The sequence below is a fragment of the Bacillus rossius genome, chromosome 10 (genome assembly GCF_032445375.1).
Source record: "Bacillus rossius redtenbacheri isolate Brsri chromosome 10, Brsri_v3, whole genome shotgun sequence".
Taxonomy (NCBI): domain Eukaryota; kingdom Metazoa; phylum Arthropoda; class Insecta; order Phasmatodea; family Bacillidae; genus Bacillus; species Bacillus rossius.
Genome location: NC_086337.1, coordinates 25,373,589 through 25,399,558, shown reverse-complemented (window position 1 = coordinate 25,399,558; position 25,970 = coordinate 25,373,589). Strand labels below are relative to the sequence as shown.

General features: G+C 40.3%; 2 protein-coding genes across 3 annotated transcripts in view; one reads left to right on the top strand and one right to left on the bottom strand.

Annotated features, from left to right (window-relative positions):
• LOC134535855 (tubulin polyglutamylase TTLL5) overlaps positions 1–25,970 on the bottom strand; it is a 153,297-nt gene that overhangs the window by 118,671 nt on the left and 8,656 nt on the right. The gene's annotated exons all lie outside the window — the stretch shown is intronic.
• Positions 16,983–25,780, top strand: LOC134535857 (uncharacterized). Of its 2 annotated transcripts, XM_063375190.1 has the most exons (3): positions 17,332–17,444; positions 21,342–21,854; positions 22,410–25,780. In XM_063375190.1, the coding sequence occupies exon 3, from the start codon at positions 22,438–22,440 to the stop codon at positions 24,319–24,321; it is 1,884 nt and encodes a 627-aa protein (XP_063231260.1). In that variant the 5' UTR covers positions 17,332–17,444; positions 21,342–21,854; positions 22,410–22,437; the 3' UTR covers positions 24,322–25,780. The 2 variants fall into 2 exon arrangements, with proteins under 2 accessions (XP_063231261.1, XP_063231260.1); XM_063375191.1 differs by having other exon boundaries at positions 16,983–21,854.

The following is a 25,970-nucleotide window of genomic DNA, read 5'->3' as shown; positions in this document are numbered from 1 at the left end:
GAGCACTCAGCACTCGTCTCCACCTCGCCGAGACTCGCGAGGTGTTCCCAGCGACCTTGCTCGCTCTCTGGGGCCAGTGGCCAGCCACCCAGGGAGGAGGGGGGAGGTGGAGAAACTCTAATTGCCGAGACTGAGAACAGGTTTTTTTTAGAAGTAGTTTAGGGCCCACCCGCTAGATAGCAGCATTCATAATATATTTATAACTGGCTATACTGACTGTGAGAATTAATGCAGGCTTTATCAGGCACACAAAACAAGTGAAAATTAATTGTCTTTATTTCGGTTGCCACGTATTAAGTGATGGAACATACCAAAAATTTTGAATTTCCTACTCATTTATATCGAAATTTTTTTTAAATTACGAAACACAATTAATTTTTTTGCACAATTTACTAAGCAATTAGTAGTCAAGTAATTAAAATTAACATTATAAAAGTAAAACTTTGTACTTCAACATCTGGCCCGAGGTTTTTTTTTTTTTTGCTAGCAGTTATGGGCGGGCCTATCCAACAGATAGCGTCACATGTCGTGCAAAACATGGTCTCATTTTTCACTGTAAGAGTCGCACTTCTATATCTCTCTCCTTGTTATATGCCAGCCACTCGCGCGTCACTACGTGGGTTCCGCTGATTGCGCCGTGTTCGCGGCACATGCTGGACATCGGTGCAAGTGTAGAGTCTGCACTGCGGGAAACATTTCATAACAAAAAAAAAAAGACTTTCACGAAAGTGACAAAGTACAAGGACCAAATTTGTAATTTGAACTTCTTAACCACCATCAGTCGTGGTTAAGCACCATTTACAGAATATTCTGGGTGTTGCAACTACTTCACACCGTGATATCTCCTTAGAATTACTAACTCCATGAAAAGTAGGAGTAAAGGGGGAAAAAAAAGGAGGAGGCTTAACACAAACAAAACATACGTACATACAAACTGAGCATAAGAGAAAAACAATTCAACAATGACGTATTTGCATACAACATCCGACCACAAAGAGCGAAACCATGCATTTTGTCGGCGCATATTATACAGCATCATGTTTTTTGATTTGTCTGATAGGGTTTTACGCCACGGTTACGCACACGGGGCTCCGAACCATCCCCGAAAGTGTTGGGATGGAACAAATGATTCTCTACGCGCTAGAACAAACAAATCATACAGCAGTCCCTACTTCGAAAAGACAGACAGACGACAGACACAGAGGAAGCTCCCTATCAGGCTGACCCGTGGACCACAGCCGGGACAGATCGATGAGTCATCTCGCGGCCTTGCCCGACTTCAAGCTCGGCGCGGCGTGCCGGGGGAATGAACACAGCCTTCTTTAGCGTCCATCAGTCCATCAGCGCACAAGGCTCCGTGACACCGCCTGAACATCTCGTGGTAATAACCACACGATTCATTTCAGATAAAAGTCACAAGATACATTCAGGAAATTTATTTTATGCAGACACAATTATATTGCTGTAACTCAGTAAACTTAATGGGGGAACTTTACTTGAGCGTAAAAAAAAAAGCATGGCCTGAGAGAGCATGTTCTTTCGCTCTTCTACACTTCTTTTTTTTGACGCATTTTGTACTGCTATCAATGGAAGTACTTGGCTTGGAACGATTTGCCGACAGCCCAATCAGAAATCGTCGGTTAATGTTGTCGTGGTGCTGTGACCCTGAGCTACTGAGTCTGTCGTGCTTGGAACGCTGCACGACGGTTTGGTCGGGTTTGTCGTGTCGTGTTCGTCGGGGGCGACGGCGTTATGACTCCGGCTTGAACCTAACGGAGTGATTTGTCCTGCCGCACCAAACTCGGAGGAGACGCGGCGAAAGGGAGCGCGGACATCGATGTACGCTCGTTCCATTCTCTTGGCTGGTAAGGCAGCCATACTGGTTTTCAAACCGTAAATCAACATTGAGGTTATAAAAAAAAACGTGAGCGAGTCTTTAAGCACTCTTCAATGACGTGTAAACATCTAACGTGTTCTCACGTTTCAAATACACTTATAATACGAAACCTGGACACTAAATCTAAATTATGATTCTTAAAAATAATGCCAAGCGTGATAAATATAAGAAAATTGTGTTTTCAACTACATTTATGGACGCGAATCTTACATAGTTTCCTGCGCCCGGCTAGAATTCGTTGTCGGAGCAGCTACGTTGACTAGTGAATCATCCTATAAATAGCTCCGATAAAAGTGAAAAGACTTGAAAAAAATACTAAACCCCGTCTTTGGACCCAATTTTCAACAAGGAATTTTATTTACTGCACATATTATTAAAATTCAGTAAACATTTAATAACTCTAAAGTTTCTCTTTGGCTTTGTGAACTTCGGTTCACTCCATCCGCAACACAGGGCAGCACCGTGGTTACACATTTCCGTTCCATTCACAAATTACTCCCACCAAATTCCGTATACCGAGAGCTAAGATGTTACACATCAAAAATAACAATATCAATGAAAGAAAGTAAATAATAACTCTATGCTAGATTGCATTTGGCCGAAGGCACAGCCGAGGGCGAACGTCTCAGTTCGTTCGAGAGTGAGCCACAGTTTTCGAGAGTGAGAGTGCAGAGTGAGAGTGAAGTGAGCACCAGGAGCCCTCTTGAATTGGGGCACGGCCTAAGTATTAACTTTCACTTCGAGCCCGAATGCACTCGGACGGTTCTTACACTGTAATAAAATGTTCGGGAAAAAATTTCGAATGGTTGGGATATTCCTGTAAATGTACTATTTTTGTTAACTGTAACACGATTGCTTAGTACTGAAAATACTCGGCCCAACGACGGGTCTCTGCAAGTCCAGATGTAAGCTGTTCAATTATTATACACTGGCTGCTTCAACTAATCCGTTGCGCATCGGATAGAACGAGACAAGGTAGTCTCGTGTTTTTTGATCAGAATATTTTTGAAACAGTTTTGCCACCAATTTATTTATATCATACGTAACTATGTCCGTCAATAAACGCTCAGGGCATTCAAACCACAGGATTATATCGTTAATAACTTAGGCGCTATTCTCGGCATCGATTTTGGCGATAGATTTTTGTAATAACCTAGCGTGATGCATATTCTGTCATTACTCATATATTTGTTGCCTTTTATTTTTTTTTCTGGCAACGATAGCTACCCTTTAACATAAATTAGTTAAAAGAAGATAAGAAATTAAAGGTATTCGGACGGTGAATTTCCCATGAATTTAGTTACAGGTTAATAACTTCCATATATTTTAGATAGTACTTTGAGTTGAGATGTAATTTGTCTCGGTTCCTTCTGAGCTTGATGCTGATGCAATTTTGGTTGACAAACACGGACATCGATCCTCAATGCCGCGTTAGAACTTCGCCCAGGGCAGTGTTTTGCCAAGCTTTTGACTTCTGGCAGTTGGTCCTCATCAACGACATTCCATCCAACACGACTACAAGCACCCGCGTTTTACAATTCTTTGTGCGCGGTCTCGCCATAACGGAAATGGGGTTCGATCGGGCGACTCATTGGCTCGTCTGACGGTTTAGTCACGGTGGCAACTAGTTGCAACGCGGCCCCCAACACGGGAAACTCTTATCGCGGCGCGCAGGAAGCGTGCTCTGGTCCGAGTTCCATTGTGATCCCGTGTCGGTGTTTGTCTTTCTGACATAAAAAAAAAATTAATACAGCCCACAGTGGTGTCATTCAGGTAGGTTTATATTTCGATCCACTCAGAATTCCCTTGTGTCACACAAATAACGGTTCTGCTATGCGGTTACAGCTTAACTATTACACAAACTATACCTATAAACCAGTACCGCGACTGACTGACTGATTGACAACGCACAGCCTAAACCGGCGAATCTAGAGATTTCAAATTTTGAGGAAATATTCCTTGAGTACCCTTAGGGGTGCATTAAAGAGGGATTTTCTGAAATTTCATCCACAATGGGGTGAAAAGAGTTGGTAAAGTTTGGATGATGAAACATAAAAAAAGTTTTTTTACTGATGCATATAGTTTTATCGAAAGGAAAATTTATCTATTTTTCAAGGATATAACTGAAAAAGGAAGCATAAAACTGACCCGGGGGGAGGGGGGAATTGTGGGAGCGTTTTTGGCCCAAAATATGCACGGCAGTGGCAGTTGCACTGTTAATGCATTTTTTTGTCCACTGGGAAAGGCTATTGCATTGTTGATGCCTCATGGCTAATTTTTGAATTCCTTTGTCATGTGCAAGTTGCACTGCCTCAAACTAAAGCTTGTCTCGCTGATCATTTTGCTGCCGTCTTTGAATTCACCGAAATCACGCAATGGCACGAGACTGTATTAAACGTCTGCCGAATAACATTATCGATGCGAACATAATAACGGGGGCAAAGCATAGGGGAGAAATAAAGTTGCATAATGCAACAGAGCTAAGTGATAAATTTACAGGAAAAGCGCCTAAGCAATATAAATGACAAGAAAAAGAAACAAGAAACGCATGGCGTGCATAACCGAGCCTTAATTACAATTCTATAACTATAGAATATGGCCTAACTTACGGTTATACGGTTCGTATATTGATATATTTTTTCCCGTGCGTTTCAGATATTCGAATGAATTTACGAAAGCAATGAAACCTATGAAAAATCGTTAAGTTATATCGATAATATTTAACCATATATTATTACAAAATACTTACCAATAACGACATAATATTAAAATAATATAAAACATTAAGTCTTTCTTCACTTTCCAAAAAGGGCTAAATATCACGAACAAACATTTCCAAGAAAATGTGGGAGAAAGGGAATTTTCAACATACCTTCCTCAATGAGATCATAAGACAAAAGAAAAAAAAATTCACCAAGACAACCTTGGAAGCTCATGCATATTCAATGTTCATCCACAACATCGCCTGTTTGAGAGCAATATGCCATAGTTTATAATTATCTATGATACATTTAAACTGAAGGTCGCTTACAGTTTATGGTACTTATAGCTCGTTCCTAGACTGAAGAATGCTTTTCTATCTTTTATGTCTGGAGCAGCAGTTAACAAAATCTCTCGCTGCCGACATACATAAAACCATGGTTACGAAGCCAAAATACACTAATTCGAATGTGGTTTCACAAAATATGCTAATCTTCCATTGGTAACAAGTTGGGGAAAGATTTAAAAAAAAAACATAGAAAAATAAATAATATTATAAATCGTGTGTTACAAAAATTGACGTCAACAACAAGGGGTTTGGACTGTTACATCAAACTAAACAGGAGACACTACATGCCGCTTGTTCCAGGCATTGTGACGGACACCACGCATCTCCAAAATATAGCAAATTTTTTTCTCGTAAATTTGCGGTGAAGTGTAGCTATATAAATAAATAAATATATATATATATATATATATATATATATATATATACACAGACACATACATATATACATACATATATATATACATACATACACACATATACATATATATATATATATATAAATGACACACACATATATACCTCACATCCGCTACAGATGTAGTTACTAGTACGCTTTAGATACCCCAAATTGATTTTTTTTTTACATAACGTCTGAGATAGTTGAAAAAAGGCACAGGTGATTTGTTTCGTATTCATTCAAGGACGCTTATTCCCAGTGAATTGTAAAGATAAATTCTATCGTTGCTTCTAGTTCTTTGTTTGGTCTCGACAGTTCCGTTCTGCTAAGTTTTCTGAGGCCAATTACTCCACGCGGACAATCTAGTAGCTCCGTCGTTCCGTAACGCGAGGGTCACTGAGCTACAGAAACAAGTATTTTATCATGCGTTGAAAAACTTGCTTGGTAGGAGTGTTATCAACTACCCTATGAAATGTTGGCTACCACACATTAAAATTTTGAACTCAAAATTGGTAATCGAATGGTGCTCTATAAGTGCTAATTTGTGCAGAATAAAAGAGAATTAGTTATTTACAATAAATACATAGTTACAGTATGTTGTAAGTTGGTGGTCAACTTGACTATCACCAATTCGGTTTTCCATGGCCCACATTATCACTAATTTATCAATAATTATCGATAAATTTTGAGTTGGGGGGGGGGGGGGGGGGGGGGGGAGGGGTCGCCAGACGTGACAGTTGGCGACCGACCTACAGTATGCTCTATCTACCGTTTTCATTTATACATCCAACATTTTGGAGTACTGGCTATTAGCAGCACAAATACAACAATGATTCGTGACTTCGAAACGATCCCCGAAAATTGATATCTTCCATGAGCGGCTAACTTGACGTAGCAAAAATATATGTTTTTTTTACGGAAAAAATTATTACTAATATTTGACAAACTTTGAGTAGGAATTCCAACGTGTGGTCGCTAACTTGACATTCGAACTGTTAAAACATTTTCACCCTAAAATTAACAAGAACGTTCGTTCCAGATTATCCACGGTTCTACGTAAATTTACGGATATTTCCTAAGATTAAAAGCCCCGAGATTACTTTCTTTGAACACGAACTCTTGGAGCAGTGACAAAAACAAAGTGGTTAAATAGACTGTAAACACGCTGGTATTCATCACACAAGCATGTTCACACTGTTTAAAACTGAACATACAAATCGGAAGGTCAGACGGAGCGAGGTTTCTACGCAGATCAGATTTTCTGGAATTACGAAGAGCACTTCGTTTATTTTGGGAGTATTCTGCGTTGTAAAATACGCGTATTTACTACAATTTCTAACAGTGCATAGCTCCGAGTGCTATCAGCCCACCACTAATGCGCTGCCTTGAACATATCGATGGTTTACAGCAAAAACAGTATTCGTCCACTTTTCTTAGTTTGAGATATTTTGACGTAAACGTTTGAAATCCTTTTTGCTTGTTTAGTCGATATAATAACTAAACAAAATGAATGATATATTTTCTGTTTATATATGTAAAAAAAATCAAGAGATATCTCTTACGCTTCAGACAACACAGAAAACTCACAAACAACCAAATATAGATATACAATACTTTTGGTATAAGCCATCTATATGAGTTTTGTTTATTGCAAAAACTACGATAATTTCGCCGGACTCATTGGATAGCAAAGTAGACTTGAAGCACTTATATTAGATCTTCTTCACGTTGATGATTAAACTGCATTTCTCTTGACAATGAGCCAGCTATGAACAAGGAGAAGGGTTACCCAATCATGTGTAACCCCCAAATGATGTGAACTTGTTATATACGAAGAAGCACTCTATGTGGGCTTGATTATACGTAGGCAAAGTGCGCCTACAGAGTTTACACTTAGTTGCAGCAGAGAGTATGTTCACCCGTTATTGCCAGTTTGATACTACCCGGATGCTGACATTAAAATTCTTACTTAGTATACCATCGTTATTTGTAATAAGTTTTAAAATATTTTTTAAAATTTTAATATTTGTTAATACTTTTTTTTAAGACCGTTAATAGTTTCTACTGAGAGTATTATTAGAGAGTAGCCATAATGAACGGGGTAAAAAATTATTTCAATGCTAAACACCAATTTCACCGGAGAAACTATTTGTAACATTCAATCACAATTACGACAAAAAAAAAATCAAATAAATTATGTGCTATGGTTAAACTGGGCCTAAAATACTAATATAAATTATATAAACATGTGTCGACAAAAAAAGGTTGAAACAAAGATGGCACCTTTCATCTACGTAGCCTTAGAAGTAAAAAATAAATAATAGTTTAATAAAACTAAAAAAAACACGCTTTTATAGAAAATCCAACTAAAAAATATAAAATTAATTTTAATAAATAAAATTTTATAAATAGTGTAAAATAAAAAGAATGTTTTTTAAAAAAAAGCGTGGGGTGCATGGTGTCAATAGTTATAATTATTTTATTGATAGATATGAGTAGAAGGATTATCATTTTGATAATATCTTAAAAAGCACCCCACGATTTTTTTTAAATAACATTTTTTTTAATTTTACACTATTTTTAATTCAAATTTATTAAAATTTATTTTATATTTTTTTTGTAGGATTTTCTATAAAAGCTTGTTTTTTTAGTTTTATTAAACTATTATTTATTTTCTACTTTTTAGTTGGGTTTATTTATAAAAACGTGTATTTTTAATTTTTAAAACGGTTATTTGTTCTAATCTACTGTTAATTCCGTGATAACTATAAGTAACTGTAATTATTTTCCAAATTAATGTGTACAGCTGTATTGATATTATCTTTAAAAGATTTGTGCAATGGGAGTGCATGACTTGATGTAAGTTTTTGGACATACGCCATTGCTAAGAAGCAATGACGTATGTCCAAAAACTTACATCAAGCTGTATTGATAGTCAGTGAAGCGATCCACATTTACGTAACAGGAATTTTGGGAAGGATAAGGATTGAGAAAGAATGAGGAAAGGACCTTCTCAATGAGAGTGTATAGAATATGCGAGAAAAATTCGGACAGCCCGGACTGGGATTCGAACCCAGAGCCTTCCAATGACATGTCGGCTGCTCTACCATCGGGCGCTCGATGTACGATAAATAAGCGCCCCACGCTTTTTTTTCACAATAATACTAGTATTTTTCATTCATTATTGTTTTGCGCCTAAGACATCTGCGCTCTACGGCGCGCCGAAGCAAGGACGGCGCTAATAGGCACGCCATAGCTCGGCGCCCGGAGAACCCAGTCGAGTGCGGGTCCCGGGGACTCCCCGTCCACTGGCGATGCAAGGACACGCACGGCCCAGGTGCTCGCCAGCACGTGTCGAAACCTGCTCGCGCGAACAATGGCACGTGCCGCTCGTGCCCTCGTTGCGGTCGGAGGCGGCTGCTTGCTTGCTTGCTTCCTTCGCTCCGGCAGTTCAAGAAGCTACCAGCTTCGCCAGACTCCAGCTTTCGAAGACGCCTGGAGCAGGATCCGCTCATGCCGACACAGACGCGGGTGACTACACGTTCTTGCGCCGTAAGTGACGTGGCGCGGATACTTTCCGGGCTTGCACCAGTTGCGCTATCCCAGGACAGCCCCCGAGATAGTGCCTGTCCCCGGGACCACGTGCGGGTGTGCACGTGTATCAGGGGGTGCCATGCAGGATCTCCGACAAACTTGTCACCAGACGCTGGCCGCCTCGCCCGCGACTGTCCCCCCAGACTTCCACGAAGCCAGCAAGCAGACGGACAGATAGGGATCATCACGCAACTCCAACACCTGGAGGCGTTCACTTCGCAGAAGCAGCAGCTCCCCCCCTCCACCCCCCCCCCCCACCCCGCGAGCGGCACACCAGTCCGCGCGGTGCTGTGCTGTAGCCGGCAGAGACGCTGGCTGCAGTGATGCACTGCCCTAGGCACACTCCCGAGCCAGCCGTTCCCTCCGCAGGCCTAGCCCTTGCTCATGGTAAAGGGAGGGGGGGGGGGGGGGGAAAGAAGCCCACGGTTTAGGAACCTCGAAAACTAAACACCACATAGTAGGCCTATTACACAGTAAAAAATAAAACTTATCATCTAGACGAAAACATGTTAGCAAAATAACACACAAAAATTTGCTAACTACATTAAATCTAAGTATATAAAGAACTTATCAGGTGCGGTCAACTGTTTAGGTAACATGGCAAACCCCCCCCCCCCTTCCAATTTCTCCGTCAAATGCTATGGTGGCTAGACCCCAGGAAATTCAAAGTTCAAACAACTACAGAAATAGTCTCAACTTAATGGTCATAAATGGCCAACTCGGAAATACTCAATTGAAAACGTTGCTTCTCAACATTCTAGACTCTCATTTCATTCACCCCCCGTCAAAAAGTCATTATTCTAGGTTAAATCTGGAGGTTATGGGCTGCTTTCCGTTGTTTGGTACTCCATTCGGACCCCGGGGTCCGATGCCCAGTTCGGGTATTCGGCCCTTGGTTCCGCAATGGCTATGTTGGTAACCCCTACAAGTCAGTCAGAAATGGCTTCCTGGGGTTGCTTCATTAAGCAATAACTCTGAGCCAGGGGCGCAACAACTAAATTTCCAAAAGGGGGGCAATATACCTTTTTATAAAGCATCATCGATCCCCCTCCCCTATTGAAGCGGGGGGACCGGGAGTCCTCACCCGGGAAAATTTGTATTTCAAGGTGGAAAATGGTGCTATTTAAGCAGTTTTATTATCTAAAAATTGATTACACAGCACTTTCTTTGCCCCCGTTTGCCCCCACTTCAAGGTTTCAGAAAGGGGGGGGGGGGAAATACCCTTCCCCCCATATTGTTGCGCCCCTGCTCTGAGCTATCATAACAGTAAAGATTTTATCTTTGGTCTCGCCGACACTGACGTCATTATAGACTGTCAAACTGAACGACGAGAAAAAGGAACCGGCTCCTATTGTAAAAGTCTCGATTTTTCAGCTGTTCTGGAAGTGGGTTAGAATATGTATAGATGGGCGAGAGTCTTACTTCGGGCCGTTAACCGTAACCGACGGAAACATTTCGAAAAGTAGACATTTTAAATTTCGAACTCCCGAAAAAAAACATTAAAAACCATCAAAACTTTATCGAGATAGGGCATCGTAGTATTGTTATAAAAGAATCGTCATGGCAACACCATACATATATAATTTTCAATGGCAAAGGCTGTTGTATTTTGTTGCTTTCCGTCTCTATAGCAACGGCTATTGCACGGTTGATGTTTTCTGCGTTTATATGGCAACGGCTATTGCACTGTTGATGCATTCTTCGTTTCTATGGCAACGGATATTGCACTATTGATGCATTTTTCGCCTTCTAGCAGCGGCTATTGCACTCTTGATGTCTCCTAGTGAATTTTTAAATTTGTTAAATGTGCCTGGAAGGCCATTGCACTGCCTCAAACTGAATGTTGACTCACACATAATTTTTTCTGCGGAGCCTGAATTCACCGAAATTATGTAATTAAATTACCCCAAACTTTGTACTAAATGTCTACAGAAAAACATCATCGAAACGAGCATAATCCTTGCAGCAATGGTTCTTCTAATCAAGTACTGTTTCAGGAAAAAAATTTAGATAAAAATTGTAAGAATTACAAAAAATCCGAACGAATTTGAAGGTATGCCTACTAAGGGATTTATTATTTATTCTGTCCTCCAACCCTTATTTTTTCAACCCCTTGCAGTTATGGTTGGTCATATCAAAATTTTATTCAAACAAAAGATGTTGGTATTACTCCTATGAGTTAAAATACGTTCAAACGGATGTGATAATTTCCATATTATGGAAGTTACGGAGATTATTCTGTTTTTCAAAAAACCTTCCCCATCTCTACCCCTATCTCGGATATTGCCCATTAACGAACTCAGCCGAGATTTTCCACTACTAGCTATTATGTATCAGTTTGGAAGTGATTTGTGAAAAGTTGCGGCAGTTATCGTGTCCACAAAATTGTGATATATGTATTATATCTTTGAAATCTACCTTAAAATAGGGGTGCGTGTACTCATGTACGCGCGTTAGAAGTTAAACTTACTTGGCGTAATAAAAAAACTAACTCTAATTTTGCATGCAAATAATAGAAATAAAATAATAAACTTACTTGAGTGATATTATAAATACGGTTGGTAAAATATAAATTCAATCAAATTAAAAAAAATTAAATAAATATTCAGTATTAAGTATTCAATATTAATATAAACACGTATATAAAATTATTTATTAAATTCAGTAAAATATGGAAATAAATTTTATTTATAATTTAGAAAGCAAATAAATTATATATACGGGAAAATAATCTCACTTATATAAATATACTTAAAAAAAGCTTATAAACACAAGTTCTATCATTAATATTCAGAATTAATATTGGTTTAGTTATAAGGACCAATATTCAATATAAATCACTAAAATATATGATTTAAAAGTGCACATATAAGTTAAGTATGTCACCTTTTTTTATCCTAACAATTTTTGTCGTAAAAATTCACTCCCATCATTTTTTTTCTTCTCCAAAACGCGCCTGAAGTATAACTTCAATACAAAACCATGCAAGGAAATTGGTGCCAATATAAAAGCAACTGCGTGTGGACGGCCGCGCTAGGCTACTAGTCTGGCTGGCAACCTGGCGGGAACCGACGATAGTCGCCCCCTAACAACCAGTTATGCCCAAAAGCCCGCAATGCGGACAAAAATGTCCAAGTGCCCGCCCTTGCTTAGTAGATATTTTCTACTCTTCCAACTCTTCTTCCTGAGCCATCCTCCTATTCCCGTAGCCAACCCGCATGTAATTAACGCATGAAATTTTGCATCCCGCATGTAAGTGCCCAGGGTTTTCCCCGTGTCTATGCGGGTTTTACCTGGGCCCAAATTATCTAGTTTTTAGTCTAGAATGGTTAGTGAGGGGAGTTAGTCTAAAACGTTGCCATGGCTGGCCAATCCCCTCCTAGCACATGATGCATGCTTCCTCTCCTAACCTGCATGCTTAGAGCGTATAGGCTTCGGCCTGAGACGCAATTAGAGTCTTCCCTATACCCAGACCCCTCCCAAAAACACTTAGTTATTAGTTAGGTTACGGAAAAAAAAAACGGCCGCGCCTTCATTCGCACATCGCTCTTGGCAGTGGAACACGGTGCTGTGCGGGCTTCCTGTGTTCATTGGCGTAGCTGTGTTCATAAAGTTGGGGGGGACAAATAATGATTTTGATGTCATGTAAACCCATTCCCCTCTTACTAAGACGAGGGGTCCTCCACCGGAAAATTTTTATTTTAAAAGTGCAAAATAGCGCTTTTTAAGCAGTTTTTGTATCTAACCATTGGATACATCGATGTTAAAATTATTATTGTTTTCCTTAAGATAAAATTTGATGAGTGAAGAAATTACAAATAAAGTTGGGCAGAAGAATAATATAATAAAATAAAAATATCACGGTCTAGAAAGTTGGGGGGGACACGTCCCCCCTGTCCCCCCCGGTTCCTACGCCCCTGCCTGTGTTGCGTGCACGCCTGCACGCCCGCAGGCCACGGGGTTCCCGTCGACCTTGGCGCCCGCAGCACAGGCCGGCGGCGCGGGCTTCCACCAACCAGCGACGGCGACGGGGAGAGGAGACGTGCGGGGAGGCAGGCGTGAGGGGGTCTCCACCTAGTCCAGGGGTGCATTTGTATTAGCGGCGACGACGGCCTCTGAGCTGGCGCGCAGTCTTCTCCCGGTGCACGGGGCCGCCGCGAGATTTCAGCGGGGAGACCATCACCTCGGACTGCGGAGAAGTGAAGGTGAAGTTGGAATGCAACCACCTCGAGTTCTTTCAAAAAAAATTTTTTTTACATGGTGTTTCACGTGGTTAAATAGACTGTAAACACGCTGGCATTCATCACACAAGCATGTTCACACTGTTTAAAACTGAACATACAAATCGGAAGTTCAGACGGGGCGAGGTAACTACGCAGATCAGATTTTTCTGGAATTACGAAGAGCACTTCGTTTATTTTGGGAGTATTCTTCGTTGTAAAATACGTGTATTAACTACAATTTCTAACAGTGCATAGCTTCGAGTGCTATCAGCCCACCACTAATGCGCTGCCTTGAACATATCGATGGTTTACAGCAAAAAAAGTATTCGTCCACTTTTCTTAGTTTGAGATATTTTGACGTTAACGTTTGAAACCCTTTTGCTTGTTTAGTCGATATAATAAATAAACAAAATTAATAAAAACACCCATTTTTAGCCATTTGCACACTTCTATAAACAAACTAAAAAAAAGTACTACAAAAAAAAAAAGAACTACACATCCGCCCTCAGAATATTCTTGGATGCTTTTCGTAAAAGACACCACTTAGGTATCTTGAGCCGGTTTTTCTTCTTTCATATCGCGTGGTTTCTTCTGAAGCTGTATGTGTGCCCAAGATTGGTTTCAAATCATCCAGACTTCTTCGTAAAATTGACATACTTACATACCCGCTCACGACAATAACTTTACAGTACTAACAAAACCCTATAAAGAAAAACAAATCTTGTCACGTACACAGCAAACACAGTCTTTTTTTTTTTCATTTCGCATTCAACTTCACACATAACTAGAAAGTCCGAATCATGCGTGGTTCGTAATAACATGTAGATATAATTACGAAGAACATTTCGTTTATTTTAAGTCAATTCCTCATGGAAATTAAAATTAAAACTAAACGAATAAAAGTAATTTCTGAAAATGCAGTAGACAGAGTACGAGGAAGAGGGGAACGACAGACCCCTATGAGAACCCAGCAGCTGACGTAAACGAGCTCGAGTGTCTCTTCACTTGAAGCAACACGCCTGGCTATACCCGCCGGGAATACAACCAGGATAGTGCCGACAGGGGCGGTTCAACACCGCCGGACAATCGCCCATAAAAATAAAACTAGAATTTTATTAGCATGTGAATTAAAGTGGTGGTCAATACCAATTTCAAATAATGATATCCTATTAGGAAAAGTTTCAAAAATTTTATTGCCACGTATGATTACGCGATTCCACAGGAGTTTTCATCGGAAACATTTATAAAATTGACCCGAGGATAATTTATCAAGAAAGAATATAAAATAAATAGCCCAGGGTCCCGCAAAGTCTAGGATCTGAACACTCGACCATGATTGGAATGGAGGACGTATATACAACAGAGAGTTCAGTTGAATCACATCTGCTTGGTAAAAAAAAAAGTGAAATGAACTCGATGATTCATTGTAATAGCTTTGCAAACCGTGATTGTAATGAAATATTATTATTAGATCTTAGGCAACCTTTGTCGACCGAAAGGCAGAACCTACCCTACGGCGAAATTGTATTTTGGAAAGTAAAAATAAGCTATTTTACAGGCAACCATTGTGCCTGTTCACAATCTGATACAGAAAATACCTTCGGGCTATGCTGGATGCCTACTTTCAAGACACTACATACGTAAACATAGGAAAAAAAAATCCTCAAATTGTCTATATATCTTTAACCCCTTACGCGATTAATAACTAGGGACCGGAAAAATTCGCGGTTTTCAATGACCTGTAGGATGAACTCCACAGTTCTACGTACACTCGGTCAAATGCCACACACTCGTTGGCTGCTGTCTTGTGAGACGTTCCAGCGTAGCAGCCTGTGATTCGATAAAGCTTTGGTTGGGTGTTTCTCTATTTGCCCAGAGCCATCCAGATGAGTTGTGAACCAATAGCAGAGGCAGCACCGAGGTACAACGATTTGTATTTTAGCTTATCGCGAAATGAATTCGCGAATTTTTCCGGTCTCTATTAATAACCTAATAAATTAGCAAAAGGGTATGCATTTAACTTCGCTGCACATCTTCCTACGATGAAATCACAGGATCACCGCTCACGGTCCCACAGTTGAACGCAGCTCAACGTGAGCGCTGCACGTGAGCTCACAGTCTAGCGCATAGAGGCGACCGTGCACTTGATGCGTGTGTCGGGGTCTTCCTTAACGCTTTCATGTTCCTGTCCTTATAAGCATTAGCTTCGGTCTGCGAAGATACGATTACAAACATTGTGTTTTTAGACTTCCGTTTAGCTTCTCTTACCTACGGTAAAAAAAAAAAAAAAATTAGAGCGTTGATAAATTAAATTATCTCAAATAGCGCACTTAGCTTATTTAAAAACTAGGCTTATAATTTATTGAGAAAAGCCTCGTCGGTACCTCATAAAATATAAAATCCGTTCTACAGCGGACAAAATACCTTCTACAATTAAAAATTAAAATTATTATTTGGAGTTGGAAACAATTTTACGTTAAGTTTGCCGGCCTTTGGTAATGTATACCATGCTTTTTTTTATACCGCTATGGAACGTATCTAAATGTGTGTGAGGGCGAAATTAGCTGCACAATGCCATACGCTCATTCGAAACGATGAGATATTTGGCAGAATTAAAACGCAGAAAAGGGTTCAGAATAACAAACCGAAAGGCGACGCATGACGTCACGCAGGCCTGCAGCCGCCTGAAGACAGCCGAGCGATTAAAACGTAGTTCGGTCCGTGCGGACCCGGAAGTGTCAGCGCGCACACACGAACTGCGCAGTTCGCCCACCTGCATGTCTTCAGACTGGGAAGCCTTCTTTTCACAGACGAGAGAGCCAAACGCCCGATCGTGCATCTTCGGTTTTTTTTTTGTTTACTGTAAAATGTTAGGTTAGCTACATTATAAATACTTTAAAACATTGTGGACGGTTGATTGGGTTAGGATAGCTACATTAAAGATACCGTGAAATCATGTAAACGGTATCCTAGCCCTGGATAGCTACATATTAAAAAGTTATTTGCTAAGCAACCATAAAATGATTTTACAGTATTTTTTATGTAGCTATACTTACCTAATATAACCAACCATCCACAATGTTTTAAAGTTTTTATAATGTAGCTAACATATCCTAATCGACCGCAAAATTTAATGTCACACCGGTTTATACAATGAGATAGAACGGAAAAGAAAAAGCGAGCATGAACTTCGGGGAACTTCGGGTTTGGCTCTCTCGTCTGTGAAATGAAGGCTTCCCGAGCGAGCAGGCGTCCACCCTGATCTCGGTGGCTCACACCCCCCGCTGACCCTGCTCCTTGGAGGCGCGCGTTACCGTCACTGATTACCTGATGTCGACCGGGCAAGACGTTACTCGTGCGAAGCAATCAAAGCTATGTATCTGTAGCCCACAGGTACACCATTTTTTTTTTTTAGACACCAAGGTTTCCGATTTTTCCCCCCAAATTAATTCGGAGGTTTCTTAGCTATAAATTGAAACTGCTTCAAGAAACTTATAACAAATTATTCTTGGCATTGATTTAGATTCCTGTATAGTGGGAGAAGAGGGAGGGGGGGAAGGGTGGTGGGGGTGGAATTAAAAAGCCCATCACGAGGGAGAGATGCACGTTGGCCAACATATGGACAGTATACATCATACAAGCACCCTGTCCAGAGATTACTTGTGACGGCTAAAAAAAAAAAAAAACACGCGAAAAACTCGGGACGCCGCCCCTTCCTCCCTTGCGAACCCTGCAGATTTGCAATTCTGATTCTTGGCATTCCTTATTACCTAGTAAACAACACTGTCTTCAAGTCTCAAGGATAATGGTTTGCCGTGATAATAGTGACAACTCCTGTTTCACACGAAAATGGACAGGGTGTCCAACCCAGGGATGCAGTGGAAAGAGAAAGAGAGAGAAAGAGAGAGAGAAAGAGAGAGAGAAAGAGAGAGAGAAAGAGAGAGAGAAAGAGAACAAGAGAGAGAGAAAGAAAAACCCATCTTCCTGATCTTCACCTTCTGGACTGCTTGCGTCAAGCGCGTCGCATTCCCTGGGCGCGCGCCAGATGACGCACTCATCACGTAACGCGCGCTAAACACGCGCCGCGACTGCGCTCTGGACAAACACGGGTCCGCCATCTTGTGCCCTCCCCCCTCTTCACCCCCTAAGGCACCCGTCACGCGACCAGTGTTTACCTCTGCGGCGAATACACAACACGGACAAGTCCGGGCCATGGACCAGCGACGCAACGCTGATACTCACTGGTTTTCTCGAGTCGAGAAAACTTCCTTACGACCGGTACGGGTAAGTCGAAGCGATGACGTCATCAGAGCGTGACGAAAAAAAAATTTGCAAAAGCTCAGACGGCAGCTAAAAGTGCAACGCGAATATTTAAGCTATCAAATTACTTGCCGGAAAACATGGATGGCAGCAGCAACAGTATACTCGCATACATCCGCACCCTGATACTTGCACACGTACAAAATGTTTAAAATATTTGTGTACCCTACAAATTTCCCATCCCTCTATCTGTACTGCAAAGGGTCAATTTTTAACGCGTATTGCGGGCAAGAAACCTCCGCCCCCCTATTTTTTTTCCTTCTGCACACAACTCCACAAACTAACGAATTACAAACATGAATGTCAATATCAGCTGACGTAAACAATGACACGTGCTTTAAACGTAACGTTATATTTTGACGACGTAGTGCATATTTTAAATGTACGAACTAGTCCCTAGTTATTATCAAAAACTCAATATTCATTTATATGAAAAGAGATTAATTAAAAATAAATAGCTATTCACACATTCAATACAACTTCATTAAATTGAGCAAATTAGATCTTAACACTAGGCAATTTGATAAATGTATAATTAAACGAGTATAATAAAACTATACGATTTACTAGTAAAAATATAATAATCACAGTTGACCAATACTAAAAGTAAAACCATGAAAACAAATTCTGTTCATGTACTCTGTATTTCAAGAAGGCTGACGTGTAAACGTAAACATTAATTTCTATAAACAGGAATGCACCTGTATATATGTGTATTGGGTACTTATTGAGGTGTTTTATAGTGTGTTCGATTGCGTGAGGGATCTACGCACCCAAATAAATAAATAAAATAAATAACACTTCCCGTAACAACACGCGGGCAGAGTGGCGCGGGGCTGTCTAACCTCAACAATGTGCCAACTGCATGAGGCTACTACATTCTTCTGGTACTGCACCACTCGTACGCACGGTGTTAACTCATTCCACGTGCATCGGTTGGAGTACCACCAGTAAACAAAAAACACGTGACGTTACTTTACAGCAGATGATTTCGACAGCTTACCGACGCAACGGGCTTATGCGTAGGAGACGAGACTATGTTCTTGTTGACAACCCTGCTCTAGTTCTCACTTCCTCCGCATGGGACAAACAAGCACTCCAAAGAGCACGTTCATTTCGTGAAACTTAACTCTAACAAATAACCAGGGCCGCAACTAGTGTCTCTGGCACCAGGGGCATGAATGGATTCATGCGCCTCCCCCCCCCCCCCCCATCTTTTTTTTTGCACATACCACACCAATAAAGCGGGGGGTCCGGGGTCCCTCCCACAGAAAAATGGTGCTATTTAAGCATTTTCCATACCTACATGTAACAGTTTCTGTGCTACTGTAACTTCCATGCATGAACCCACTACCAGTTGTGGTAGGAATTACAATGCAAGCTGGTGATTTCGGCGCCCCCACAGCTTTGCGCCCGGAGCGTATGCCCCGCTTGCTCCCCCCTAGTTGCGGCCCTGCAAATAACCAACGCTAAAGTTTTGCCAATTTATATTCCAAATTATTAAAAACAAAAAGCCGTAGTTTTAATAGTCTCCAGTGCAAATAATGAAACTTATATAAGACGATAATGCACATGGGACCACTACCAACCCCAAACTGTAGCCAACTTAGCTTAGTTCAAAACAAGAATATTAAGTTAAAACGCGTATGGTTATGAGTAGATAAATTTTAAATACGTTGATCTGAAAGGTGTAAAAATTGGCGTGAATATACATGTATAGACGAATAAGGTGTCATGGAAATTAAAGCCATTACAACACGCCAATTTTATTTCTCCAGTTAAAATCTTTGACGGTTTATTCCCATCAAACATATTAAATTGAATATGTCCAAACAAATGTATTTCTTGCTGTCCAGTTGAAAGAGCTAACCTTAAAATACGAAATGAGCATAAAGTGTACTCATTATATGATTTTATTATTTGTATGTATTTTTTCTCAAAATTGACACTATTAAGAGGATAGAAAAGGTCGCACCGTACAAGAATTACGCGAATATAAAAACACTAATAGAATCTGAACGACTTGACAGAATTATTGAAGTTGTTTTGTCGGCTATACATTTTCATTACGGATACCTGAATGTACAGAATGAAAAAGTCAAAATAGTGTACCTATAGCTAAGAAAAAATCGTATACATTTTTAAATAAAATAATGGCTTGAAAAAAATATATGAAAAGAAAATTGGCTGTAAAGTAATTAAAAGCACATAAGAAAAGCCTATAAATTACCACATAATAGAAAGGAAATATTTTTCAATTTTAAGCTAATTTGAACTTAAACTATTCTACCATGCAATTGTACAAGAGAATCATTGCAATATATTTCGTTTTAAGATTTGGTTATTATAGAGGTTTTTCTTATATGATTTTAATAATTTTACAGACACTTTTTCTTCTTTTTCATAGTTTTTTTTGTTTCAAAAATCTTATATTAAGAGAAATAGTTAGCACATTTTGTTATTATACACTGTGTTAACTATTTCTATACATTCAGATCCTCGTAATGAAAATATCTAGCCGACAAAACCAACTCCATCGAATTCTGTCAAGTCGTTCTGATCCTATTATTGTTTTTATATTACTATGCATTATAAAATAAATAAAGTATCTAAATTGACTGTATTAACTTCTAAAATATATATAAAAAAACATTAGTTCTACCGTCAAAAGCCTATATAATTTGGCATTTAAAATTTTACCGATCATTCGCACCTTCATACAAGAAAAAAAAAACATGCGTCAGAACATAAATTCTGCTATATATAATATGGAAGACTATTAATGACTATACATGATTACTTGATGAAGAAACAGAAAAAATAGGCAAGATGCCCCATCAAGGGATAGAATCAAACGTTACCCAATTTGCCATGCAACGTCATGTTCATTAGACTGGTAATAATGTATCTTGAGATTTATTTTTTTTTACTTCTTTCATGAAACAATACATATCCATTCTGTACGAACAAACGCTAACACGTGCGCGATGACTAAACGTACTCATACAATACGCTAAAATATACACTGGATAATACGACTTTTGAAGTAATGAACTTGTATTATACAAAGTACAGACTACCGGGCCCAAACCCTCCCCCAGAAGTCAATCATGGATCCGCCCCTGTACACACATGACTCGGAACAAAGCCACCACTGCGTGCGAGTTACAACACTTTTGCACGGTGCTATCGCAGATACTAACAGCCACCCGTCGGGATCGATTCGGGCTGGCCCACTTTTCCCGTGGCAACAGGCAGTCAAGCCGACCGTTGGTTTAGCTTCACGTTCGCAGGGGGCGTTTAGCCTTTGTTTACGTTCAGTGGGCACCATGGCCTCCACATTCGATTACGGGCCCTGGACCCAGGTTCAAAACCCCCCCCCCCCCCCCCTTTGTTTTTCTTCCCTTCCAATTTTTCAGTCACGTGCTACATTATAATTGCATGTTTATTTCTTACCCACACTCTTTTTAGAATGTTATTTGACCTGAAAATACAGGGTAAAATTATTGTTACCATTTTATAAGTCCAAACTAAGCTTTATTTACAAATCTATTTTACTTTCAAATAACCACAGCGAGTATGTATATTTATTTCACACACTGAGATAAAAATAAACAGGCCCGGGCCCTGGACCCTGGGGTCCACCCAGCCCCACCATTGTGGGGGCCATGATGGGAACGCAAAAAATTACCTACCTACCCTCGTAGGTAACAATCCTCCAAGGACGTGCAACGTACGTATGGACATGAAAGTATTAATGGCGGGAAGTATCTGTATTTTAATGATGTATTTAAGACGTAAGTCCTGATTTCCCGAGTATTATTCCAGTGCAAGTTTCCCCGTCGCTCGTTCCCCTTCCAGGGAGAAGAGTGTTTCCCCCTCCGCGGGCCGGTGGAAGGGAGGCGCACCTCGCTTCCTCCGCTCGCCGACAGATGGCAGCAGCATCGGGCAGTCCGGCGGCACATGCGCGCTGCGCTCCCAGGCGCTGGCAGTCTACAAGAACGAGCGAGTGCGGGCGCGTGAAGAAGCTCTGGCGGGGCGAACGTAAACACGGGGGCAACAACAAGCGTTTATCGGCGCTCGGCTGCAGACAATCCCTCCCACTCACGCCGCGGGAAGACACGAGTTGAAAAGTCAATATTTGTTTTTCTCTCCGTTCGTGGATAGTGGCGCCAAGGCAAGAAGGCTGCTTTCGTACCGATTCTTTCGACCTTGTTAACTTCGAAAGTCATTGGCGAACCCAGACAATGTTAAGCGCGATCATAAATAACTATATCTTTGATTTTCAATGGAAAAAAAATTCGCAGTGTACTCACAATGGAACAAATTTCATGGATATTATTACAAACGGATGAAACGACACAACTAAGACAGGTGTGTGTAAATTTAATTAGTACCTAACAGTTCTTGTAAATGTGTTTTTTTAGCTTCAAACTATTGTTCAAATTGCAGGGCATAAAATGTGGTTATTATTCCTTCGTTTAATGCATTATTCAGAATGAAATATTTATGTTCTGCTTTATATGTTTAATGATCAATTATTATTTGTTGGCCATTTAATGTAATTATTCATATTAAGTACTAGTTCGGGAAAGACCAAAATGCTTGCAATGATTTGCATTTTGTATTTATGTTGTATGAGCCTATCCATCTTGGCTACTGATGCTAACATAAATTATAGAAAAAAAAAAGGATTCAATATCCTTGTTGCATTACAATTGCCTATTAATTTTGGATTTACTAACCTTAAATCACTTTGAGATTATTCTGTGCTATTTTTCCCCCCAATTTTTTTTGCTTATGTTGTAAATCTCTCATGACACTAGTTGGCAAGATAGAATCCAAAATATAAGTTAGCATGTTAAAAATATACTAATTTTTTATCAATAAGATTTTAAGTACTACTGTATTTTTGTTTTTTTGTTTTAGGTGTGACCCTCAAGTGACAAAAGCTGCAATGTCCCCCCACCACCAACCTCTTCAGCTACTGACTCTCTGCCACAATCAAGTGGCTACCAACCTGGTCTCAACATGTCGCCTCCTGCAGCTGGTCGCTCAAGACTCGTCTGCAGTGCATGCCCTCAACCTGGCCAAGAAGAAGTTCAGGCCGCTCTACTTCTACTCGCTGCCGGGCGCGATACGCTCCCAACTCATCGAGCAAGTGTCCCAGAGACTGTCTGCGCCTGCCAGGGACGGGTCCGCGGCGGGGGCAGGCCCAGCACCTCTGTACCTGCTGGCGCTACTGCTCGGCCCCGATGTCAAGAGACTGCGTGTGGAGCTGTGCTGCTACTACGGCTGCAGTCATCAAGCTGCTCTGCTGAGGTTCCTCACCACTGAGGGCAGTGGCCTGGAAACTCTGGAGCTGGCCAGGTCGGCACTGCTCCGCTTGGACAGAAGACTGTTGCAAAACGCTCTCGTCAGCGCGACCTCCTTGCGGCATCTCATCCTCCGCAACATAGCCAGCGACGCTGTCCTGCAAGTTGTCGGGACGGCTTGTCCCAACTTGGTTGCCCTCGACGTGTCTAACTCGCGACAAGTGACCGACACTGGCATGAGATACCTGCTCCTTCAAGTCGAACTGCGTGACAAAGCCCCTCCTATGTGTACCTCCTCACCCATGCACGAAGGAAACTGCATGTCGATACAAACATTAGGATTTAATGTGGCATCCTCCAATGGCGGGGGCTGTGGTGGGAGAGGGTGGGGGCGCTTGCGGACGTTGCTCAAGTTATTCCCGTGGCTTAGAATCAACAGAGAAAATGATGGGAAAATAAAGGATAGGTCATTTCTGTTGGAGTACTGCGAACTAAAGAATGCGCTGTGTGCGACATTGCGTGTGTTGAATATTGCCAACACTGGAGTAACCAGTGCCGGTGTCCTGTTGGTTTTACATCATGTACCTGAAATACAATCTCTGGGCGAGTACGGCCACATGGGGCGGGCTCTCGAGATACTAGACAGAGCTTGGGCAGCATCAGCCAATCCTGGAGAGAGTTCAAAATCACCTACTTTCAGACTCACGTGTGCTCGCAGCCAGAGAACTACAAACAGACGAATAGAACTTATTTCCTCAGCCTGTCCAGCATTAGAAAAACTTACCATATTTGAACCTCAACACTCCCCGGCGGCCTTGCAAAAATTCCCCACCACGCTCACAGTGCTGCACCTCATTAATATTCCTTCTGACAGCGAGTGGATTAATGGCATGTACAGCTACCTCTCATCACTTCACGGTCACAATCTGCAAGAGCTAACTCTTCGGTTTTCGCCTCTCGATAAGTTTGCGTCTCTTGATTTGAGTCAGGTTTTGTGCTCCTGTCCCAATCTACAAACACTAATCGGAGATGGTGCAGACGTAGACTGGACGCCAAATCACAGCCACGTGCTGTTCACTAAGCTAGCGAGCCTTCGCGATGTGCAACTAGGACGCACTGTAACTGCACGTGCCCTTACTGCACTGCTCAAGCGAGCACCTGCACTTCGGATAGCTCACTTTTACAGCTGTCCTGATCTCGTGGACGACCACCTGAACGACTTGGTTACCAGTGCCGACCTGCCGGCGGCAACTACGACCTGTCAACACGGTCACCATACAGACACACCGCTCTTGACAAACCTCGAGTGTTTTTACATTTACGAAGCACCCCACGTTACTGTCCGTGCCGTGGGCAATCTGCTCGCAAAGTGTGATCAGCTCGTCAAGATAGGCAATCTAGGGAACTGGGGTCTGGACTGTGAAGGTGTACGATGGATCCACAGCACCGTGATTGAAAACAATCTCAACTTGGAGATAAATATGGGCTCACACTGGTATTGTTCGTCCTGCTTTCCGGTGGTATGACGCAAAGTTCCTACACCTATGATGTGCACGTAATAATCCAAAAAACTGACAGCATTCATAACTGCAATGGGCATTCACTTTTAACTATTGCTACTATACACATTCAATAAATGTAGCAATACAGAATGAACTTAATAATGCAATATTATGTAATGTTTTAGTGCCATATAAGATTAATGATCTGCCATTAAATGTTCACTAGTGCCATGTTAGAGTAAAGTAGCAAATGAGTTTTATGAGCAGTGCTGTTCAAAGGAACATAAACAGGGGAATGATACAGGAATAAAGTCCTCCCAAAACTTTGCAGCTGAACATATTGATTATTGTAATTAATTTTGTTTTGGGTTGTACGAAAACTAGTAATTTTTAAACTTTGAGTAAAAAAAAAATGTCTAAAACAGCATTAAGTGCTATTACAAATCTTTAACAGAAAATGATACAAAAATTAATTATCCTGCAAAATAATACATTACATAAAGTTGCCATGCATCTGCAAATATACTTTTGGAAGGCAAAAATTTTTGTTATGCTGCCTTATTTCACTGCCACTCAAACCTGTAAGTTTGACTTGAGAATCTGTGTTTAGACTTCTAGTAATTGAAAAAAATATTCATACCAGTAGGATTAGTAATATGTTTCATATCACTTAAAATTGCTATTGTATTTTCATGGATTTTGTCTCTATTTCTGAAGTATTTCAGTGGATTGCTTAAGTGACATTAAGTTTTACATACAGAAATTTTTAACTTATTGTGAAAGCTGTAAAATAATAAATAATATGTAATTGCTTTATGTATGAAAATGTATATCTATATATAACTTTCTACTGTGGCACTGATTCTAGTCAAATGTAACAATGATGATTTCAATTTATTGCAATAAATTTGCTTGAATTTTATTGACTTATTAATCTAAATGCAAACTAGTACATTTATTCTAATCACAGCAATGTGACCAGTAAATTAATCATAAAACAATTAAATTTATCTCAAGTTGTACTCAACTAAATAAACCCAAATGACAAAAATGTATGAACATTACATTGAAATGACAAACATGCGAAAATATTTACCTTTCATCAGTGCTTTCATTTTATTTTACTATGCACGTATACATATTTAAGTATTAATCCATGACTAGTAAGTGTATGAAATAATTTGTAGGTTCACTAATGTTGGTTTGAATTATCAACGTATGTATTTCTATAGAATTACACTAAAGCTAGTTTTCAGAGTCCGCAAGTCTTAGGGCAATATTAAAGGCAGCAATGTCTTCTGAATAACCATTTATTAAAACAAAGCCATTGCAACCAGTACTAAAAAAGATTTTGTGTCTAGATGCCTATAATATTTCAAGATTTAGATATAAAATGTGTTTTCTTATACCAATTGTATAGTAAACTAGCTGACCTGGCAGACTTCGTACTGCCTAATTAAATTGCAACAAAGTCCTGTCAAAATGATTTGTAATTTGACTTTTTTTGTTCCTACATATTTTATAGTCGGGGCCAAAAATTCTCCTGAACAGAACCGTCACCCTGGTGAATAAGAAATATAATTAAATAAAACATATAAATAAAAAGATAAATAAAAAAAGTAATCTTTTTATTGTTAATCATGTGAAACATAATAATTGTTATTTTCATTGTA